The sequence below is a fragment of the Blennius ocellaris genome (genome assembly GCF_963422515.1).
Source record: "Blennius ocellaris genome assembly, chromosome: 5".
NCBI classification, from domain to species: Eukaryota; Metazoa; Chordata; class Actinopteri; order Blenniiformes; family Blenniidae; genus Blennius; species Blennius ocellaris.
This window is the reverse complement of record NC_137654.1, coordinates 18,796,834-18,815,264: the sequence shown is the minus strand read 5'-3', so window position 1 is coordinate 18,815,264 and position 18,431 is coordinate 18,796,834. Positions and strand designations below refer to the sequence as shown.

Below are 18,431 nucleotides of genomic sequence, written 5' to 3'. Positions count from 1 at the left end.
AACAATGGCGTTACAGTTGCTATAGTTTTTATGAACTTGTTACTTTAGTTGTAAATGAAAGCAGTCTGAGAGCTGCCATCTGTCTCAGCCATGTTCCCCGACACAGCTTTAGTCTACCTCCATTGTATACTGTTATTGTATTTACAGCACCCAAATAAATAAAACATTAGCTGTACTTTATGAGCGGTATCTGCTGCTGTCTCATGTTTGCAGTTCACCTCGGCTGTTTTGTAGCTGCTCCAAACTCAAAAAATATATTAGAAAGAAACCTTTGTCAGCAATTTCAAAGTACTATCTGAGCCCTAAAGATGCAAGAACTGCCACATGAACACATGAACATAAGGCCTCCTCTGACAGCAAATAAAGAAATGAGGAAAATGGCATTATGTTTATTAAAAGCAGGTCGATCCATTCAGACACCCTAAGCAACGTAGGTACATACACTGACCAATCTCATGCCAAATAGTAGCTGACAGTAAAGGACTGCCCACACTTTGAAAGAAGCCATGTTAGAAAAGTCAGAAGTCACTGCCACTCACTGTATTACAATGAAAAGAGCAAGGCCTGTTGATTTGGAGCCCAAAATGCCCACACATCATCTAAAAATTAATAAAAGAAAAGTGTCAACACAGCAGACAGGTAGGTCAATCAATTATAAATTATAAAGTTAAAGAGCCAACATTACAATAAGGAGCAAAACAGGAAAATAAATAAAACCAACAACATCATGAATTATAATCATAAGACTTAAGGCTCATTTGGGACCTGAGGATTTCATACATACAGAGTACAACAGAGCCGTGTCCACTGCTCTGCGTTCCTTTGTTACACATGTGTCATGAATGAAAGAGGAAGGTCAGACATTGATTAATCAACACAAGTCTGCTGCTTACAATGGAAGCCATTACTGTGGGTGTAAGCGCTCTATTTTTCTCACAATGATACAGAAGATGGAAGCGAACCTGGGTGGCCCCGTAGCTTTGGTTCCAGTCAGTTTCATGGCAGCTCTGAGGTTTTCATGTAGCATGGTGTAACGTAAAAGCATGACTAAAATCCAGGCAAAGGTCTCTAGTACTGGTTGTCATGAAGCAGTGAGGCTTAGCTCCCCTGTGTGGCAGGGATGAGTAAAGGTTGATTTTCCTTCTTGACAGTGCAGCGTTATTCCCTTAAAATGCTGCAAGGGTTAGACAGCAAGTAGATGTCTTTACCTAGATCCGTAATAAACCAAGCTTCAATACAACTTCAATCACATAACTATGTATGCTCAGGTCTCCTAAGCTTCCTCTGTAAGTACCATCAACCAAATAATGTCCAGTGGTACATTGAGTTTTACTCAACAGAACCTGGACTGCCTCAAAACATATACATTGTTGTGTGGCTTCCAAGGTGAAAAGCACATGAGAATATCCCTCGGTTAGAAAGGAAACGTGTGGGGGGACAAAAACCAAAGAAACATCTTCAAAGAGACTGCAGTTGAGTCACGATGTCCTTTCAGTTTCAAACAAGCAACTTCTGAAACAGCCAGTTCCTTTCAGGAGCTACTTTAGAAAGGTGGAGAATCGTCCTCACCAAAAGATCTTTGTGGAGAGGCGAGGAAAGACACAGTAGGGTGGGGAAGGAGGGAGCAGGTGGAGATGTGGCTGCAAGTCTCTTGTTGTCTATAACCTGCTGCTTTTCCTCTCAACAGAAAGCAGCTGGATGTGCCTGGTTCCCAAGCATGTTTGTCATAGTAGTGTTCTGGCTGTGATGATTATGGTGGCAAGGTGCACCAAGGAACATCTGAAGGACTCCAGCGCTGCTCCTCTGGCTATGGAGCCTGAAACAAACACAAAGACGCAAATCAGAATCTAATCCAGCATTTGGGGTTCAAAGAGATGTGGATCTGTATGTCTTCCTTGTGTCTACTGTGACACTTTATCGCCATTGTATCCACATTCATTGTCAGAACACAGACAAAAGAATTTCAGTGTGATGTGATGGCACAAATATATCAATAGATGGCACTATTCCAACATGGATGTGCAGACTGGTGATACTCAAAAGACATGAGAAGAAATTTGAGCTCCTGTTGATGAATGTAAAATAGCCTACACATGGTCAAATCTTATCAGGAGAAATACCTCACAAAGGTGTGCGATAAAACGATGAATCTATTTGATGAAGTGACAGGCTGAGTGGTGAATACTCCAGTTTATTTTGTCATAAGAACTAGTTTTGTACAAAAGCAGCACAGTCCATAACATGCTCTGAAAGCATTGAAATAAAGAAATCCACTCAGATAGGGGCGCACAAAAGAACTCAAAGCTAAAGTGGAGACCAGCTGCCCTTGAAACCGAGTATGTAAGACTGATTTACTGACTGATTCGCCACAAACAAACATTGCCTTCACAAATCATGCCGCATGCGTGTCCCACCTGCCATCTTGGGGATGGTGATCTGGCGGCTGCTGATGCCTTCGCCTCCCTCGCTGAAGGGTTTAATCTGGATCACGTAACCTTGGTTGACCGGCAGGGACAACTCCAAGGAGGTGTTGTTGGTTTCCACCACGCTGGGGTGGCTGTGTTTGTCCTGGCTGTACATCACCTGCAAGAAGTGACGCGCAAAGGATGATAACGGTGTGCGGCGTCGCATGAAGCATCTCCAAACAAACAATGTATCAGTGTCCTTGTTGCTAACAAACTGACAAGAGAATCTAAGTCTGACTTCCAGCCCTGTGAGACGGAAAGACTGGTCTCTGGAGGGAAGAAGAAGGAATCCTATGCTGCAGATATCTGCACACGACTGCGCCGGGTCGTCAAAGCGAGCAGAGATAAGGGAAACGTGGAGATATTTCAATCCTGACTTTTCAGCTGCAGCTCGGGTCATAAATGCATCAGCCTCTTTCAGAACACACTGAACTTTACTTTCAGGACTCTTCAATGAAAAGAGGACGAGTGCACAAGTGTACAAGTGCCACTTGTCCATTAAGGGAGACATCTGCTTTCATGAAACCTATATACTGTGTGTAGTATCCCCGGAAGGTTCATTGTCCAATACGTTTGAAATGACCTTTCTACGGAGTGCTTCCAGAAACTGTCAAAAATTGTGATTGTGAAGACAATTTAGTTTTTTATTGACCGTACCCCCCCCACAACCTAAAATCTCTGCACTGTACTGTACGTTATGTATTTGTTTTGTATTTGTATTTTGTCTTTTTTTTCTTGATTTTATATTGCCTTAAGCACCAAGTACCAATATTTTAACGGTTACACTAATAAGTATGACAACATCAGGACAGGCACAACATTATGAATGAAAGGTTCATCAGTTGAAATGGTCCTAGAGTCAGACTGGTATTCCCTGTTGTGTTACAATCAATAAAAGTTATTGGAGTTGCCTCTATTAGGGGAGTGCAAAGCGCTTCACTTCTTTACCTTATACCCTGTGACTTCTGACTCGTTCTCCAGGGCGTGCACTTGGTCCCACTTCAGGATGACCTTGGAGTTGGAAGTGTTCCACATGATTTTGACGGGGGCTTGGCTCGGCGCTGCAGGAGGACACGAGGACAAGAAGAGGAAGAGAGAGGAGAAAAACAACAAGCTGTCCAGTCAATAAATAGTCCACAACCAACTCAGCATGAAGGATATTTCTCATTCTCAGTCTATATCATCCCTGTTAGGAATGAACTGTGACTTTGTGTGTATGTATGTATTGTGATCACATGGATGTATGAGTAACATATTGTTCTATAGCTCGACTGTAGAAGGAATAGACCTGTCTCAATGTTCACCAAATGAGCATTTGTGTGTGCAACTTGCACAAGCATTTGTATGCAGATGGCATGATATACACTGCTGCCAACTGCAGAGGGCAGTAAAGTATACGAGACGTTGTGTGCGCGTCTTCCTCCTCAGCTGGAAACATCTCATCTTTTGCCAACTCAATCTCTGTGTCAAATCACCCAGTGTGGCAGTAAATTGAACTGGCGTTTACATAAAAACTGGCCATGTCTATGAGATGAAAAGTGTTATAGGACATCCTTCAGTTTCAGGCTGTCTGCAGAACTGAGTTGCCAGAAACTGAAGCAACTTCTTCACAGAGGAGAAGGAAGAAGTGAAACAAAAAGCAACATTTATCTGGTGTAAACACCGATGTGTAGTAAACAATGGAGGGTTCACATTATTAAAAATAACATCTCTGTAAATATTTCATGATGGGGAGAAGGCCTTTTACAAATGTGGGGTCTCAGCTGCACACAACTCAGGTGACAAACAGTCAATGTAACAGCAGCAGCTGAGACACAGCAAAGCTCCACATGGTGCTTCCTGTACTCAATCGCTCCTTTCATTACTGCTGAAAAATGGTATAAGCTGAATGAGCCAAGCACCCCCAGGTAGAGAAAAGGCATAAAAACGAAAAGTAAAAAAAGAAGCACAACCCACAAAATGACAATGTTGTTTGCAAGCAGTATCTTCAGAGCGGAGTCCTTACGTGGTTTCTTGGTTGTGACATTGACTGTGCTGCTCTGTGGACCCTCTCCAGCACTGTTATAGGCCCGCAGGGACATGTAATAGGTACTGCTGCCCTCCAAGTCCCTGATGAGCACTGAAGTTTTATTCCCCACTGTCCGGATCACAGTAGCTGCCTCCTGTTTCTCCTTCTCGCCCCAGTACCGCAACTATAAACACAAAACACACACACACACACACACACACAGGCAACAGTTTCAGTCCAGTTCATTGCTCAGAACTTACACCGCTCTTTGCTTTTAAAACATAGTATTTTAGCTCATAAATAAATAATCATGTAATACACAAATACAAAAAGGTCGTAACATTGTTATGCAGTTAAAAAATAAAAAAGAAAGAACAAAACCAAATACAATGCCACTAGCTGTTGGCATTGTCCACTATGTGAGAACAGTTCCTATTGTGTGGGCATGTGTTGGCTTGACCTCATAGCCTAGAATGCGTCTGCGGTTGTTGCTCCAGGCCAGCGGCTTCCAGGTGACCTCTACCTCGGATGCAGAGATACTCCTCGCCCTGAGCCTCCCCGGAGCTCTGCTGGGCTCTGAAAGGCACACACACCAGTCAGGAGAGGGAAGAAGACATGGATTCACTCCACCCACGTCCACTGTACAACTTACTGAATGTGCTGCAGCTCCAACCTGTCTATGTGCTCTACTGCGTGAGGAGGAGTGAGCGCAGCCAAGAGTTTCCACCCAAAGAATCACCGGGAAGTGTGAAATTCTAAATTTACTTTGAGATTTTACGCACTGAAAAACAACCCAGCAGTGGCTACTGTTGAAAATGTCGTTCACAAACACACGTTCCATGTTTGCTTATGAGATATTGTTGAAAATAATCACCAAAACATGCACATTTTCAAGACTGACTTCTTATATCATCTACTTTGTTCTGCCTTTTCCTGTTAAGAGTTTGCCACCGTGGATCACCTCCTTCTTCCTATATACTGTATATGCAAAACAAGACTCAGTCTGGGAGACATCGGAAAAATATTTTTTCTTCTTATTGAATCAATTCTATAGTGACCCACATATAAGACTTTTTTAAAGAAAGTTCATAAAGAAGCCTTATTCCTACATTCAGTAACCTGCTGAACTGAAACCGACAAAAGTTGGCTATGCAGTATCAGTTGAATTAGTGAATGTGGAGCTGAATTTAATTATAGCAAACACATTTAATTAAAACATAAAAAAATATGGGCTGGTTGTGCACCAATGTAAGTTAGAGTGCATAAAGAAACCTTTGGGATATGCTACAAAGACTTCATATGTTCTGAAACATATCAGGTGGTTTGGTTTGATTATTTATTGGATGGTGTAAACCCATTTGGTCGAGAGTTTTACTTTACTTTAAAAAGAAATCCATCCTGCAGTCATTTATCGCTTTATTTTATGTCATTGCATTTAAAACCAGAATAGCCACAAAACTTTGTGTTCTAACAAGACATGTATTATGTTGAGTGTGCCTTTCACTCTTTGTCTGACTTTCTGGCATTTGTCTCTGAATCCCTTAGCTTACATCCAAATCATCCCCATTTGCTTCAATCACAAATTACACATCGTATATAACAGGATAAATTCAGTAGACAGTAAACAGTAAACAGTAGAAATTCAGTTCTTGTTCTCAGCACTGCAAACTTATCAAAACTTAATTTGGAGATCACTAAATCACTAAATCAATCAATCAATGAATCAATCAATCAATCAATCAATCAATACATACATACATACATACATACATACATACATACATACATACATGGAATTGTCAGAAAGTGCTTTATTTAAAAGGTAGAACCATAAAGCAATGCTGAAGAATATAAAGTGCTGTAGTGACCCATACCGAAATCAATAAATGTGAAAATCAATAAACATGCAATCCATTGCAATGGGTTATTAAAGATGGTCATTTGACTTGTTGGAATTAATTAAAAGATGCAATAAAAGAATAATTTGATGATGCATGGGAGTAGTGTGTATTTACAGACAAAGTGTCATGGGAACATCACACACACCTTCTTCTGCTGAATGGATTGTGGTCACCGGGCTGAAAGGGCCTTCTCCCTTGTTGTTGTATACCCGGATTTTGACTTGATACGGGGAGAAGGGAGGGATGCTCTCATTCTTGAAGACGTATCTAGAAGCATCTGGAGATGTGACAGCTGCCTGCATCCAGCCCTGAGCCCCGAGTGGGCGGAAAGCCACCACGTATCCGAAGCCCGGTCCGCTCTGCAGCTCGTCGGGAACAGGCTGAGGAGGTACGACATGACTCACAAGAATGATTCAAGACAGCCGAGCAGGACTGATCTTAAAGATATTAATACCTAAAAGAAATGCAGCTCTGCACAGATTAGGGCACTGAGAGGAACAGTGCTGAGGGCATTACTGTACATGCAAGCCTTGCACAAACTTATCATTCTGTGTGTTTAAGGGGTTTTATACCAAGGAGAAATAGAACTGGGCTTTTTACACAACTTGCAATAGTTAGCTTTCATACATTTCAATCTGTAAATACTGGATTCATGCATGTAATCTAGCAAAGATATCAATGGAACGGTTTTAAATGTGAGATTTTATCAATTCAAATGTTGTGATAGTTTATTCTTGCAAATAATAGAAATAATAATAATGTTGCGTTCAGTTGAACTGTTAAAACAAGGAAAATATGTACTTCATGCAATATTTACTGCACGTGAATGCAGTCTTACCTCCCATGTAATAACCAGCTCTGAGCGTCCACCACCTCCACCATTCACCCGCGCTGGAGTCACTCTGGGAACTAAAAGATTGAACAAAAAGCCAGATCAGTTGTTCTCAAACTTTGGCAAACTAATTTTCCAATGAAAAAAGCCTTAAAAAGATGGTTTTAGTTTATATACATATTGATTTGCAATATTAAATAGAATTGTGAATGTTTTTGTTTGTCGCCGTAGCAGTAAAATGTTGGTTAAGAACCAAACATCTCGGTATGCATCGTATGCATTTCTAAGCAGTACCCTGCAGATGACTTCTTTTTCTCCCTCCACATGTAAGAAAGTGAAAATGTCTAACTGAAAGTGGTTGGTGTCAATCATTTTCTTGGTCCATTCATGTGTTGTGTGCCTTCAGGAAGAGGAAATGCCTCTCCAATATGCTCCTGCATTAAAGTTTTTTGAAAGCATCTAATTGCTGTCCTGAAATAGCTTCTCCCTATGTTTAATGTGTATAATTTGAAACCATTTGTGTCACTGCTGGCAGCCGAAGAAATGCTCGGTGCCTCAGATACATACGCATTTCTTTGGTGCGGGACTTGTTGGAGGGTTTGCTGGGCTCTCCGGTTCCTATGCCATTGGCTGCCAAGACTCTGAACTCGTATTCGACCCAGGGACTCAAGTCAGTGACAGTGGCTGACAGCTGCTTCCCTCCTAGCAGCTCAGGAACTGGGAGACATCACAGAAGTAACCTTTCATTAAAGCCCCGCAAGATGAGCTGCTGAAACTTAGCCAAGCTGGTGAAGTGTTATTTACTGTCATTTTGTGTGTGGCGGTCTGAGAAGGTAGCAGTCACAGCCCCTCACCCCCTTTCAACTACTCAGTAAACTTCACACTCGCACACACCCTACAAACAGACTGGGAGATGAGGTTGGCGTACCAGTGGTGACGGCCTGCCACCCGAGAGAAAAAGGTGTCCTGGCCTGGATGGTGTAGCTGAGGATGGGGCTGTGGTGATCCATCCCGAGTCCCCACGACAGAGAGGCAGTGGTCTCTGTCACTGCAGTCACCCGGCAGTCCACGGGGGGGCCCGGAGGACCTGGGAGCACAATTAGTCACAGTTCACTCACACAGAATGATAAATACAGCTGAGATTAATGAGGCCAAGAGGAAGCAGAATGAAGACACAGAGTGGGTGGGCCACGCTCAGAGCTGAGACTGAGCAGAGAGTATGAAGATAACGCGCGACAACACTCTCGGTCAAATTCAAAACTTTCTAAACTCGACCTTTTGTTGCTTTGGTGGCAATGTGCTAAAACTATCGGGGCAGTACTGGCCGAGATGTTAGACAAGTGGAGTTGAGAAAACCCTTTGACCGAGCCGTCTGTGGCACATCACTCTTAGCATCTGTAGTTAACTATGAATAGGACTGATTAAATACAGAGAAATATTTTTCCTCAGGAGGGATAAATTAAGTATTCTTTTTTTCTTTTATATATATGGATAAAACTGAAGCTTTTGCTGTCTTGGTTTTGTCAACCCATTGGGTTTACAGAGTAAAAAGATAGTTCAACAGGTAAAGAATATCAATGATTTCAGAAAAACAAAAAAATTATTTATTTGATATTTATTTATTTATATTATATGTATTAAATTTCATACCTTTATTATATTCATGAAACCAACTCTACACTGTTAAAGCCGTTAGTATACAATGCAGATTGGCTAGAAACTATCTTGTCATATGAGAGATCATAATACAGCTAAAATATGTTCACTGTACGATTCTCCATGTTGGAAAAGTGACCTGATGTTTTCCATCTAAATCAGATTAGTTTCCATCCTGTTGAACAGCATTGGACCAAAAGCACATTGCAGCTGTATCACACATTTCTAACTGAGGCTTTTAAATAATTCCATGAACTTGGTGCCGAACTTTCAAAGATTAGACCTATTTTATAATATAAACAAAACACAATCTTAGATCAAATGTTGTGTCCTTGGTTTCAGTTAAAAAAAAGATGAATTGTAGGTAAAAATCACTTGTATCAACGACATATGTAATCTGTGATGACGGGTCACAAGTAGATGCTGTTGCACTTAAAGGAGTCTGAAGCGCACGAAGAGTTCAAAGCTTTATGTGGGAGGGTACAAGTACAAACATACATGTGTGAAGGCTGCTTCCACGGCATTAAAGGAACTACAGGATTGTGGAAAAGTCAAAAACCTTAATGATTCAGACTAGAAACAAATACCGTAAAGACTCAGTGTATTCCACAACACTATGTGTGTTATAACACAGTAGGTGACGGCTTCTCGCTGATGCTTTTTGTCTCGTTTGATGCATAATTGGCTTTTTGATATTTCTTCTAGTCCTTGTGAACATTTGGTATACAGGCTGAAGTCAGTCTGACTATCTTTTATAAAAAGAGAGACAACGTGTCGCCTCACATGATGCATTTTGTCTTCAGTGCTTTTTATAAAAGGCTGATTTCTGACAGCCACTTGCAGGTTGTTTATAGCTGTTTGGACCTTGGCTCCTGCTTCGGTTCAATGACCCGCTATTAGTATTTGCACTTGAGCAGCTTCTATGATGGAGCTGCTGCGACCAACCCATCAGGAGTTTCAGGAGACAAGAGCGAGTAACAATGATCAGCCAGCAGAACCGAAACGGCACAAAAACAACCATGGCACTGCACATAGTCACCGTGACAAGTCAAAAACCAATGTGTCACAGTGAGGATCGTGACAAGCGAGGCAAAGCCGTGACTACAGCTACAGTCAGAGCAATAGTTATGTCATCTCAAGGCTGAAGTCATAACTACAGTTATATAGTCCCAGCCATGGTGAGTGAGAGAGGATGTGTCCCGGCTTGAGTTTTCCGTTTATACAGTGAAGACATAAACTGCACTTTTACAGCGGATGTAAGAAATGCAGCAGATCTCCCTATGCTCACAAACAGACGTGATCTTCTCTGACACATGAAACTGAACCTTAACGCAGGTCAGTGTTCATATTTCGGTAAATTATTGAACGTTGGCTTCAAAGAATTCATGTCGTGTTCTCCAAAGTTTTCCTATTCAATAGCAGTGATATGTAGGTACATGTTTGAGAGTGGCGTGTTAGTTGCAGGGTAATAAAAATGTATTTAACTTACATATATAGCACTTTTTGTTTTCATTAGCAGGTAGTCATGACTTACAACAAAAACCCCTGTAAATTAGCTTGTCGTTTCATCCAGCCAAACATTCAAATTTCACTTTATCCCTAAACATACACTTTGACAAACAGAGTCTGTTTATGTTAAGCACTGTCCAGAAATAAAACTATGCATAGAAGTTAACTATAGAATAGTGCAAGGTGTTATGAACTTTTAGTCATCTGGTTGTGGAGCAGGACGTCCTACAAGCAAAGTAACCAGGATATACAATATTTCCATCCAGTAAAGGATAGACAGGATCCAGCTCTTATGAGCTCTGGCCTTGACAGGACAGGCATAAAAGACGGATAATAGAATTTATGTATGAATAGATGAATGGGTGGGCGAGTGCAAGGTCTGGGCAGATGGATATGGCTGCTATGTACAAAAGACATTAGAAAAAGGCTATGGTTAGAATAATTTGTTACACAGTTAAATTCGCAATTAAAAAAACTAAATCCTTTTTGTGAAAATATCAAAGACAAAACATTGTTCTCATCAGGAAAAAGTGAATAAACCAATGTCCCATTGCTGAAAATAACATCAAAACTTCCTTTAATGTTGTACAATTTTCATTAATTTTCATCACAACAAACTGACCTAAAATAGAATTAGATTAGGTTAAAGAAACATTTGAGGAAGATGTTTTCCATCATGTTTTCATGCACTTTTGCTCCAGCAAGAGCTCTAAAAAGACATCGCTCTTCACTTTGGAATCAAATTTTTAATTGTACCCAATATGCACAATTTCAAACAATGGATTAATGCTTATTGACTTACATGTCAGATTGAGAGGCTTACCTCGGACCACCACATCTGTGGCAATAGACACGCTGTCAACCTTGGTTTGAACAGCGCAGGTGTATTTCCCAGCGTGCTGCAGTTGAATGTTTCTGATCATAATGTCACCTGCTGATCGCTGAAGGAAAGAAACATATGAAAAAGAAGAAGAAGAAGAAGAAAGGAACACAATTTTAAAGTTGCAGAGTGAAGCACCGCGAAAACAAGGGCAATGTCACAGTGATTTCTTCTCGCATTCATTTTATTATATTAAGGAAGAAAAAGGTACAACAGGAGTCCAAGGACGCACCAAATGTCTGAGTGCAGCTTCTCACAATCAGCTGCGAGGACACATCTTTGAAATGAACTAAAAAGCTCCTTTCAACGCCATCCTTTTCATTCTCTCCGATTCCATTTACTCTACAGACAACCATTCAATGCCAAATACATTATTAGCTTTGAACTTTAAAGTTAGAGCTAATGTTAAGTTGATGTCTTATCTATCAAAGTGAGGAACTGTGAAAGAGGATGAGACTGGATAACTACTTTGATGTATAATCAGGGCATTTTATGAAGATAAAAATTGAGTTGCTCTAAGTCATTCACTCTTTGAAACTCCCTGTCATCATTAAAATACTACAACTAAGAATAAAATGGGTCCCTCTTTTTGACTAAATTGATAGATTGCAAGAAAAAAAACCCCACAGGTATCATGGTTGCTTTAAAAATCTAAATAACTCCAACAAATAAGCAGTAATTCCTACAAAATCCTCTTTTGTGTGGTTCTCTGAATAATAATACCAAACGTGAGTCTCTCTGTCTGAAGTGTGTTGGATCCGCATGTGCTGATTCTGTTCAGACTGATTTGCAGTGTCAGATAATTAAAAATAAATGTACAGACATAATCTTTTTTTTTTGATAGTTAGGGTGAAAACGCTGACAGGAGTTTCTTTCATCTTCAGTAATATAAACATAATGTATATCTGACATTAAATATTCAGTGTCTTATTACCGGCGGTACAGTTCAGCTGGATGTCACTTTTTATGTTTTGCTCAACGCCAGTGTGTTTGCCTTTAATTCGTGATAAACATTTGATGTGAGCAGTATTACACCTCTACTGCACCTAATATGGCTTCACTGACACAATTGACATTAGCATGACATTGTGATTATCCATCTTTGGATGTACAAGATCTTTGAAAGGAGACAGAATATTACTTAGTTTATGATATAAAAGTCGATGCTGTTCAGTTTTATCATTGGTCAGTGCCTGAAAAAGCCTTTTTTTATGGCTTTAATGATTTTGAGCCTTTCCAAAAATATAGCTATGGGAATTATTTTAGTTTAGGTAGTTTTTCATTTCTTCAATTCATTCATTCAACTAATGATCACATGGGGACATATTTTTTAGACTGCATGACTCTCATTGGCTCATTCTGTTATTCGTTAATTGAGCTGTATGATAGAGTTAATCACAATCTAAAAGTGCCGTTCTTTAGCGTAAACATGTCTGATTCCATCTCTCTTGTAACCTACCAAAACATTATTGGTCACATATCGACAGTGGCAATATTTACACATTACAGTAGCGATGTTGATGATGCCTCAAAGACTTATAATCCAACAGTGCAAGCTATCACTAGAGAAAAGAGGACAAATAATAACAAACAAAAGGAGGATGTGTTTTCCTGCTGAGTCGATCAGTGCAGTTGGAATAATGTGATCATTTAAAATGGACATGTCAACATGTGGAGGGCATGTGAGGGTTCAATGTGTTTGTCTGAACTGTGCGGTGACACATAATCATAAAAGCTCTTGTTGACCGCGATCCTGCCAGAAAGACAAAACAATAGATGATCTTGAAGCCAGGACCCCGTAATTGCTTTTCCTAATTAAAAGATGATGATCAGATGTGGCACACGGCTGAGCATTGCTTTATGATTTCCTTGCTTGCAGCATTTGTCTATGGAGGAGGTGTTATTAACAAGCAGAACAGGCAAACACTGTGTCCTCATGTTTTATTGAGGAAAGAAAAAAAAACAAAAAACCTGCATGATTTCTCATGAACAAGCGCTCAATACTTTGTACCTTTAAAAAAATGAATCTGGAACGAAGCTTTAGAATAAAAAAGGTAGGGTTAAGCTAAAAATAAATTATAATTGAAATTCAAGAGGATTCTGTTTATGGCACATCACACTTTATCATGTATCCATTATATTTTTTTAAAAAACAACAACTATCTAAATAGATTCCATTTAACAAGTCACATCACTTTGTTGAAGCTTCTTTTGTGGTTTTAAGTTTTCATATGGGCTCAAATCAAAAGCAGAGACTTTCCTCCCGCAAATGAACTTAAGAAGCTGTAGAGGCAGGTCTCTTTAGCCTCGGGAAAAGTTACAAGGCCCATACGAGAGCTATTTCTAAAATATGCCATGGCTCTGCAAACATGAGGAGTTTGAAGGTTACTTCAGCAACTTAGATCTAAAATATCTGTTTCTAATTTTTGGGGATTCAAAGCTCAGGGAAATGGACGTTAGACTGATTTTTATTTTCACGTATGACCATCTCTCCATGCATCTTCTATCCACATGTTTTTAAAGTATCTTTTTGGATTTGATTAATATCTTTATAAGCTGAAAAGTGTGTTATACATCCCACTACCAATTCAAGCCAATGTCCACTAGTGGTGCTGCTGTTCTTGCATAAGCCTTGCAGAGGCAGGGGAAGACCGTTTCATTTCAGTAAACATTTCTAGAATTGTGGGATTTCTCGAAGTGTGAGATAATTCATTTAGCAATTTAACACTGTTTTAAAGGAAGATAATTTGAAGTGAAAACACTACATTTACAATTGCTTGATAATTGACAGTTTGAAAAATGATACAGTTCAACCACAGATAAGCCCAAAAAATATGAATTATATGTAGCCTTTACTGGGTGTGTTTATACAGACAGCAGCACAACATCAGTCTGTTGACATGATCATGAATGTGATCTGTGGATATAAATAATAATTAGATCTCACATTTAAATGCACTTAAGACATGCAATACATGAAACTCTGTTTTTTTATGTCTCAGTCATATATATAAATATATATATATATATATATATATATATATATATATATATATATATATATATATATATATATATATATATATATATATATATATATATATATATAAAGGCATTGGAGCACTGGGCCCATATCTCAGTGTGTTAATCCAATTTCTCATGATCAGATAACTGCCATTATCTAAAACACCACTGGAATGATCTGTGCTCGATGTCTCACAGTTCTATAACATCTCAACCTGTAAAGTACAGAAATGCACTTACCCCACCCACTTTCTCAAAGTAAACCCCGTGGCTTCCGAAGCGGATGAGCTGCTCATTGAAGAACCAGGTGAACTTGAGGTCCAGTGTTGGGTCATGCGATACCTGACATGGCAGCACAATGCTCTCCCCAATGGTGACGTCCAGGTGACCTGCTGGGCTGGTAATCGAAGTCGCCTCTGAAAGCAGAGAGTAACCATTCGGAAACAGTGTGTCCATCTAATGCAATGCAATTTGCTCTTTTGGAAATGCAAGAAAGTCTCTCAAACAGTGTCCCCCGAACTATGATGGAAAAAAAAACACGGCCAACTCAAAAACAAATCCTGTCCTTTGTCATAGCCTATTTGAGATGTTAACCAAACAAGACAAATTACCTTTGGGGCTGGCAGTGACCATATATTGCATCTTTTTCTTTGAGCCTCATAAATCAGAGCACAGTCTTACATATCACTGAACAAACAGAGACGAAATAAAATAAACAAACACAAAGAAAAACTCCGTCGCCATTATGGCAGGTCAGCTCTGAGTCTATAATTTGGCTCTGTTTGTGCGAGACAAAAAGCCATCCTATTTCATCCTCAGTGTGGTGCGCATCAACATAATCTTAGGTCGTCTCGGCTGGATGTCTCATTTAACAGCAATGCGGTGCGGAGAATTCAGAGCGGGCTGAGAGGCCCTGCAACCGGTCCACTGTGAATTATGCATGCATGTCATAAGCATCTAATGGACAGGCAAGCCAATGCAGCATGTCAGGGGGAGTAAAGGTCTATATTCAGCTCTGTCAAAACAAGCCAGCTTGTTTATCTAACCCCCCCCCTAAGGAGAGCTGACTGGTCATGGCTGTACATTGCAGGTGAGCCTTGGGAAAAGTTTGGCACCAAATGCAAAAATGAGAGGAGCAAAAGTTTCTGCTTCCGACTGCAAAGCTGTCACGCTCATTTCCTCTTACGACTGGAAGGAAATTCACAAATTGGTTCCCTCATGCCCTACAGTGGGCTGTGTGAATGGCAGCTCTCATTCTGTAGACCTAAGGACAGTATTTATAAATTCTACCATGCTTGCCTTGTTCGCTCTACGATTAGGGACGGTGTATACTGGATCCTTGTGTTTCCATTAAGATTAGCATAAGAATTGCTGAGATGTGTCATTATGCCTGAACATCAACATTATGAGACATAGAAAAGTGAAGTGTGTGCCTCAGGTTCAGTTAAGTTAAAACAAGCCGTCTGGGAAGAAGTGGAACTTCTACAATCGACTCCTGGTTAAGTCTTGGTAATGATTTATTGCTGCCAAACCATGTGAAAAAACAATTAACTGCAATTAGGGAGACATTAGGATAAAAAGCTCTTTGACTAGAAAAAAACAAAAACAGACATTGACTATGACACCTTTTATTTATCGATATGACAAAATTGTTCCCTTGCTTATTTACACCTCGAGCAGTCAACATCATCATTTATCTGGAGTTATGTTAATGGCCTGATGATGAATAACAGAGTTCAGTCTCTCTCAGCTCTGTTTTCGGTCTGGGAATAGAACTTCACCTGTTGGTGCAAACAACAGCTCATAGTCGATTTTATTTCTATTTACCTTGCTTGATAAATTATCAACACACTTCTTTTATCCGTCGTGGACACGTGATAGTGAAGTAGTAATTTTACACTGATTACAATCTTTGCAATACACATGTACAACACATGGTTAAAATGTTATTTGAAGGGTCTAAAATTCTTGGCAGAAGTGGCCGAATCTACTCCAACTTGATGTCAAAAATATAACTGCAGAGGGCTGGAATTATTGGATGGGGTAGGGTCCATTTTGGACCATCACAGATTGTCATATACACACACACACACACACACACACACACACACACACACACACACACACACACACACACACACACACACACACACACACACACACACACACACACCAAGGGACATTTGGGAGAGAGAACCTGGGTACATTCATGCATGAGCAAGACATGCAAATGTCACACGGAGAGGCCCTTAAACCTAAATTTTGAGCCATGTTACCATGCACTAAGTATAAAAAGATGATGAAAATAATGTTATAAAAAAACATACTAAGTATATAAAATTATGAAAAACATTGTGCACAGAAAAGAAATTCTACATTTGAACCGTATGCTAAATGTTTTCAAGAATTCATATTGTTATTTTATCCCATTTTGATAATTTCCCCAGCTACAAATTGTGAAATATTGGCACACAAGAATTTTATCATTTAAAGCTAAACAGTAGCTAATTATAGGTGAAAAACGGATTTTATGAACATATTCAATGAAGCATCACTTTCCTGCCTGGAATTATCTGTTTCTTGTGTCTCAAATGTGTGAGATTGAAGTTTTTTCTGCTTTGAAAGTGCAAGATGTTTATCCAGATAAGACAACCTCGCCTTGCCTTTTGAAAAACTGATTTTTCATCGCTTGCTGAGATTTGAAAGACTAACCAGGTGGCAGCTTAATAGATTGGAAATAATGACCACCATAGTGAAGCTAGAAATTAATTAGCTGTTGCTTCTAGCATGACAAATACGAATTGAGGGATGATATTATTTTCTAGATATTAAAATATTGATGCAGGGTATAATGAATGCACACCATTTTACTAATTCTTCATGTAAAAACACAAACTAATGTTCTATAAAATACACAATTATATACTGTATATAGTGAAACTGAAGCAATGGTACATGTAAAGCGGCTGTGGGGGCAAAAAAAAAAAGAAGAAGGTGAAATTGGGCTTCTATGCAAACCAATTTGCAATTCAAAAAACCTGTGAAGAGGAATCACCAAAAGGCATTTTAATAGAGCAGTGTTGTTGACTCTGCTCTTTAGAAAAGGCTGCGAAAATTCCTTGCTCTGCAGAAGTGTGTGTGATTTAAATGAACTGAAATCTTAAACAAACTGAGCGTGGCTATGAGCCACAGTGTAAGGGGGAAAAAAAGAAGAAGGATGAATTAAACATTGCGGAGCATGGTTGCGGAGAGCCTTGTTCTCTTGCTTCCTTAAGCCACCGTCAGTCAACTAATTGGATTGCAGATGTGTCAGGTAAGATGAGTCTTAATAGCCTGCATCCATCACCGTTTGGCCATAAATGGCACGGAGTTAATTTCAAAATGCAACACGGGTGGGTCATATCTCTCAGTGAAGAATACCACATTATTTGTTTGGTCTTACAATAGCACGGTAAATGGTCTGTCAGTTCATTTCAAAGGCTGGGTGAGAAAACCCTGCAGGATTAATGTTCAGATTAATTAAAATAAAAAGCTTAAAAAAAATCACTTCCAAAAAAAAAAACTAAACACTGTATCAGTGATTGAATATTAAAGCCTTATTAACTGTAACTGTTATGATGGTGTCCTAATAATAGGATTTTGTTGTGACTATATTATAAAGTGTGTTGTGTAAAAGATGCCGTTACCAAGGTAACAACAAATAAGGATATCGTGAAACAATATAGAAGGCAATATCCAGTTCACAATATGAAACTAATTGGGGTGTTTGGAGTTGAGAACAATAATATCTTACCTTTAACCAAAAGGCTGCCAGCGCTGCTTGCTACTCCAAACTGGTTTCTGGCTACACAAGTGTAGATTCCCGCATCCATTTTAGTGACATTGGAAATCCGCAAGCTTCCATTATCCAACACCATAACTCTGCAAGAGGTGAAACATACTTTAGTTAACACTTTTAAATATACTTCAGATGGATCAACAGAACAGAAATGTCTCAATAATTTATAGCGACTGCCTCGATTTATGAAGTTGGAGAAGTTTCTCCAGGATATAGTCTCAGAGAAATGCAATCATCTCCATGTGCTTTGGTGTTGACATCTGTGGGAGTGCAGTACAAGGTGATGCTGTGATAAAAAATAATATAAGATCATATTAT

The 18,431-nt window shown here is 39.5% G+C and overlaps 1 protein-coding gene across 1 annotated transcript in view; it reads right to left on the bottom strand.

Moving 5' to 3' along the window:
• Window positions 1-1,724: 1,724 nt before the first annotated feature.
• Window positions 1,725-18,431, bottom strand: part of cntn3a.1 (contactin 3a, tandem duplicate 1) — a gene marked incomplete at its 3' end in the record, with an annotated part of 70,229 nt that continues 53,522 nt past the window's right edge. The window contains exons 11-22 of the mRNA XM_080496221.1: window positions 18,069-18,196; window positions 14,516-14,691; window positions 11,195-11,312; window positions 8,135-8,293; window positions 7,774-7,923; window positions 7,213-7,283; window positions 6,520-6,754; window positions 4,934-5,049; window positions 4,471-4,657; window positions 3,414-3,526; window positions 2,415-2,583; window positions 1,725-1,816 (exon numbers count right to left, since the gene is read on the bottom strand). Of these exons, the coding sequence (XP_080352347.1) occupies window positions 1,725-1,816; window positions 2,415-2,583; window positions 3,414-3,526; window positions 4,471-4,657; window positions 4,934-5,049; window positions 6,520-6,754; window positions 7,213-7,283; window positions 7,774-7,923; window positions 8,135-8,293; window positions 11,195-11,312; window positions 14,516-14,691; window positions 18,069-18,196 (1,714 nt within the window). The remainder of the gene's footprint in view (window positions 1,817-2,414; window positions 2,584-3,413; window positions 3,527-4,470; window positions 4,658-4,933; window positions 5,050-6,519; window positions 6,755-7,212; window positions 7,284-7,773; window positions 7,924-8,134; window positions 8,294-11,194; window positions 11,313-14,515; window positions 14,692-18,068; window positions 18,197-18,431) is intronic.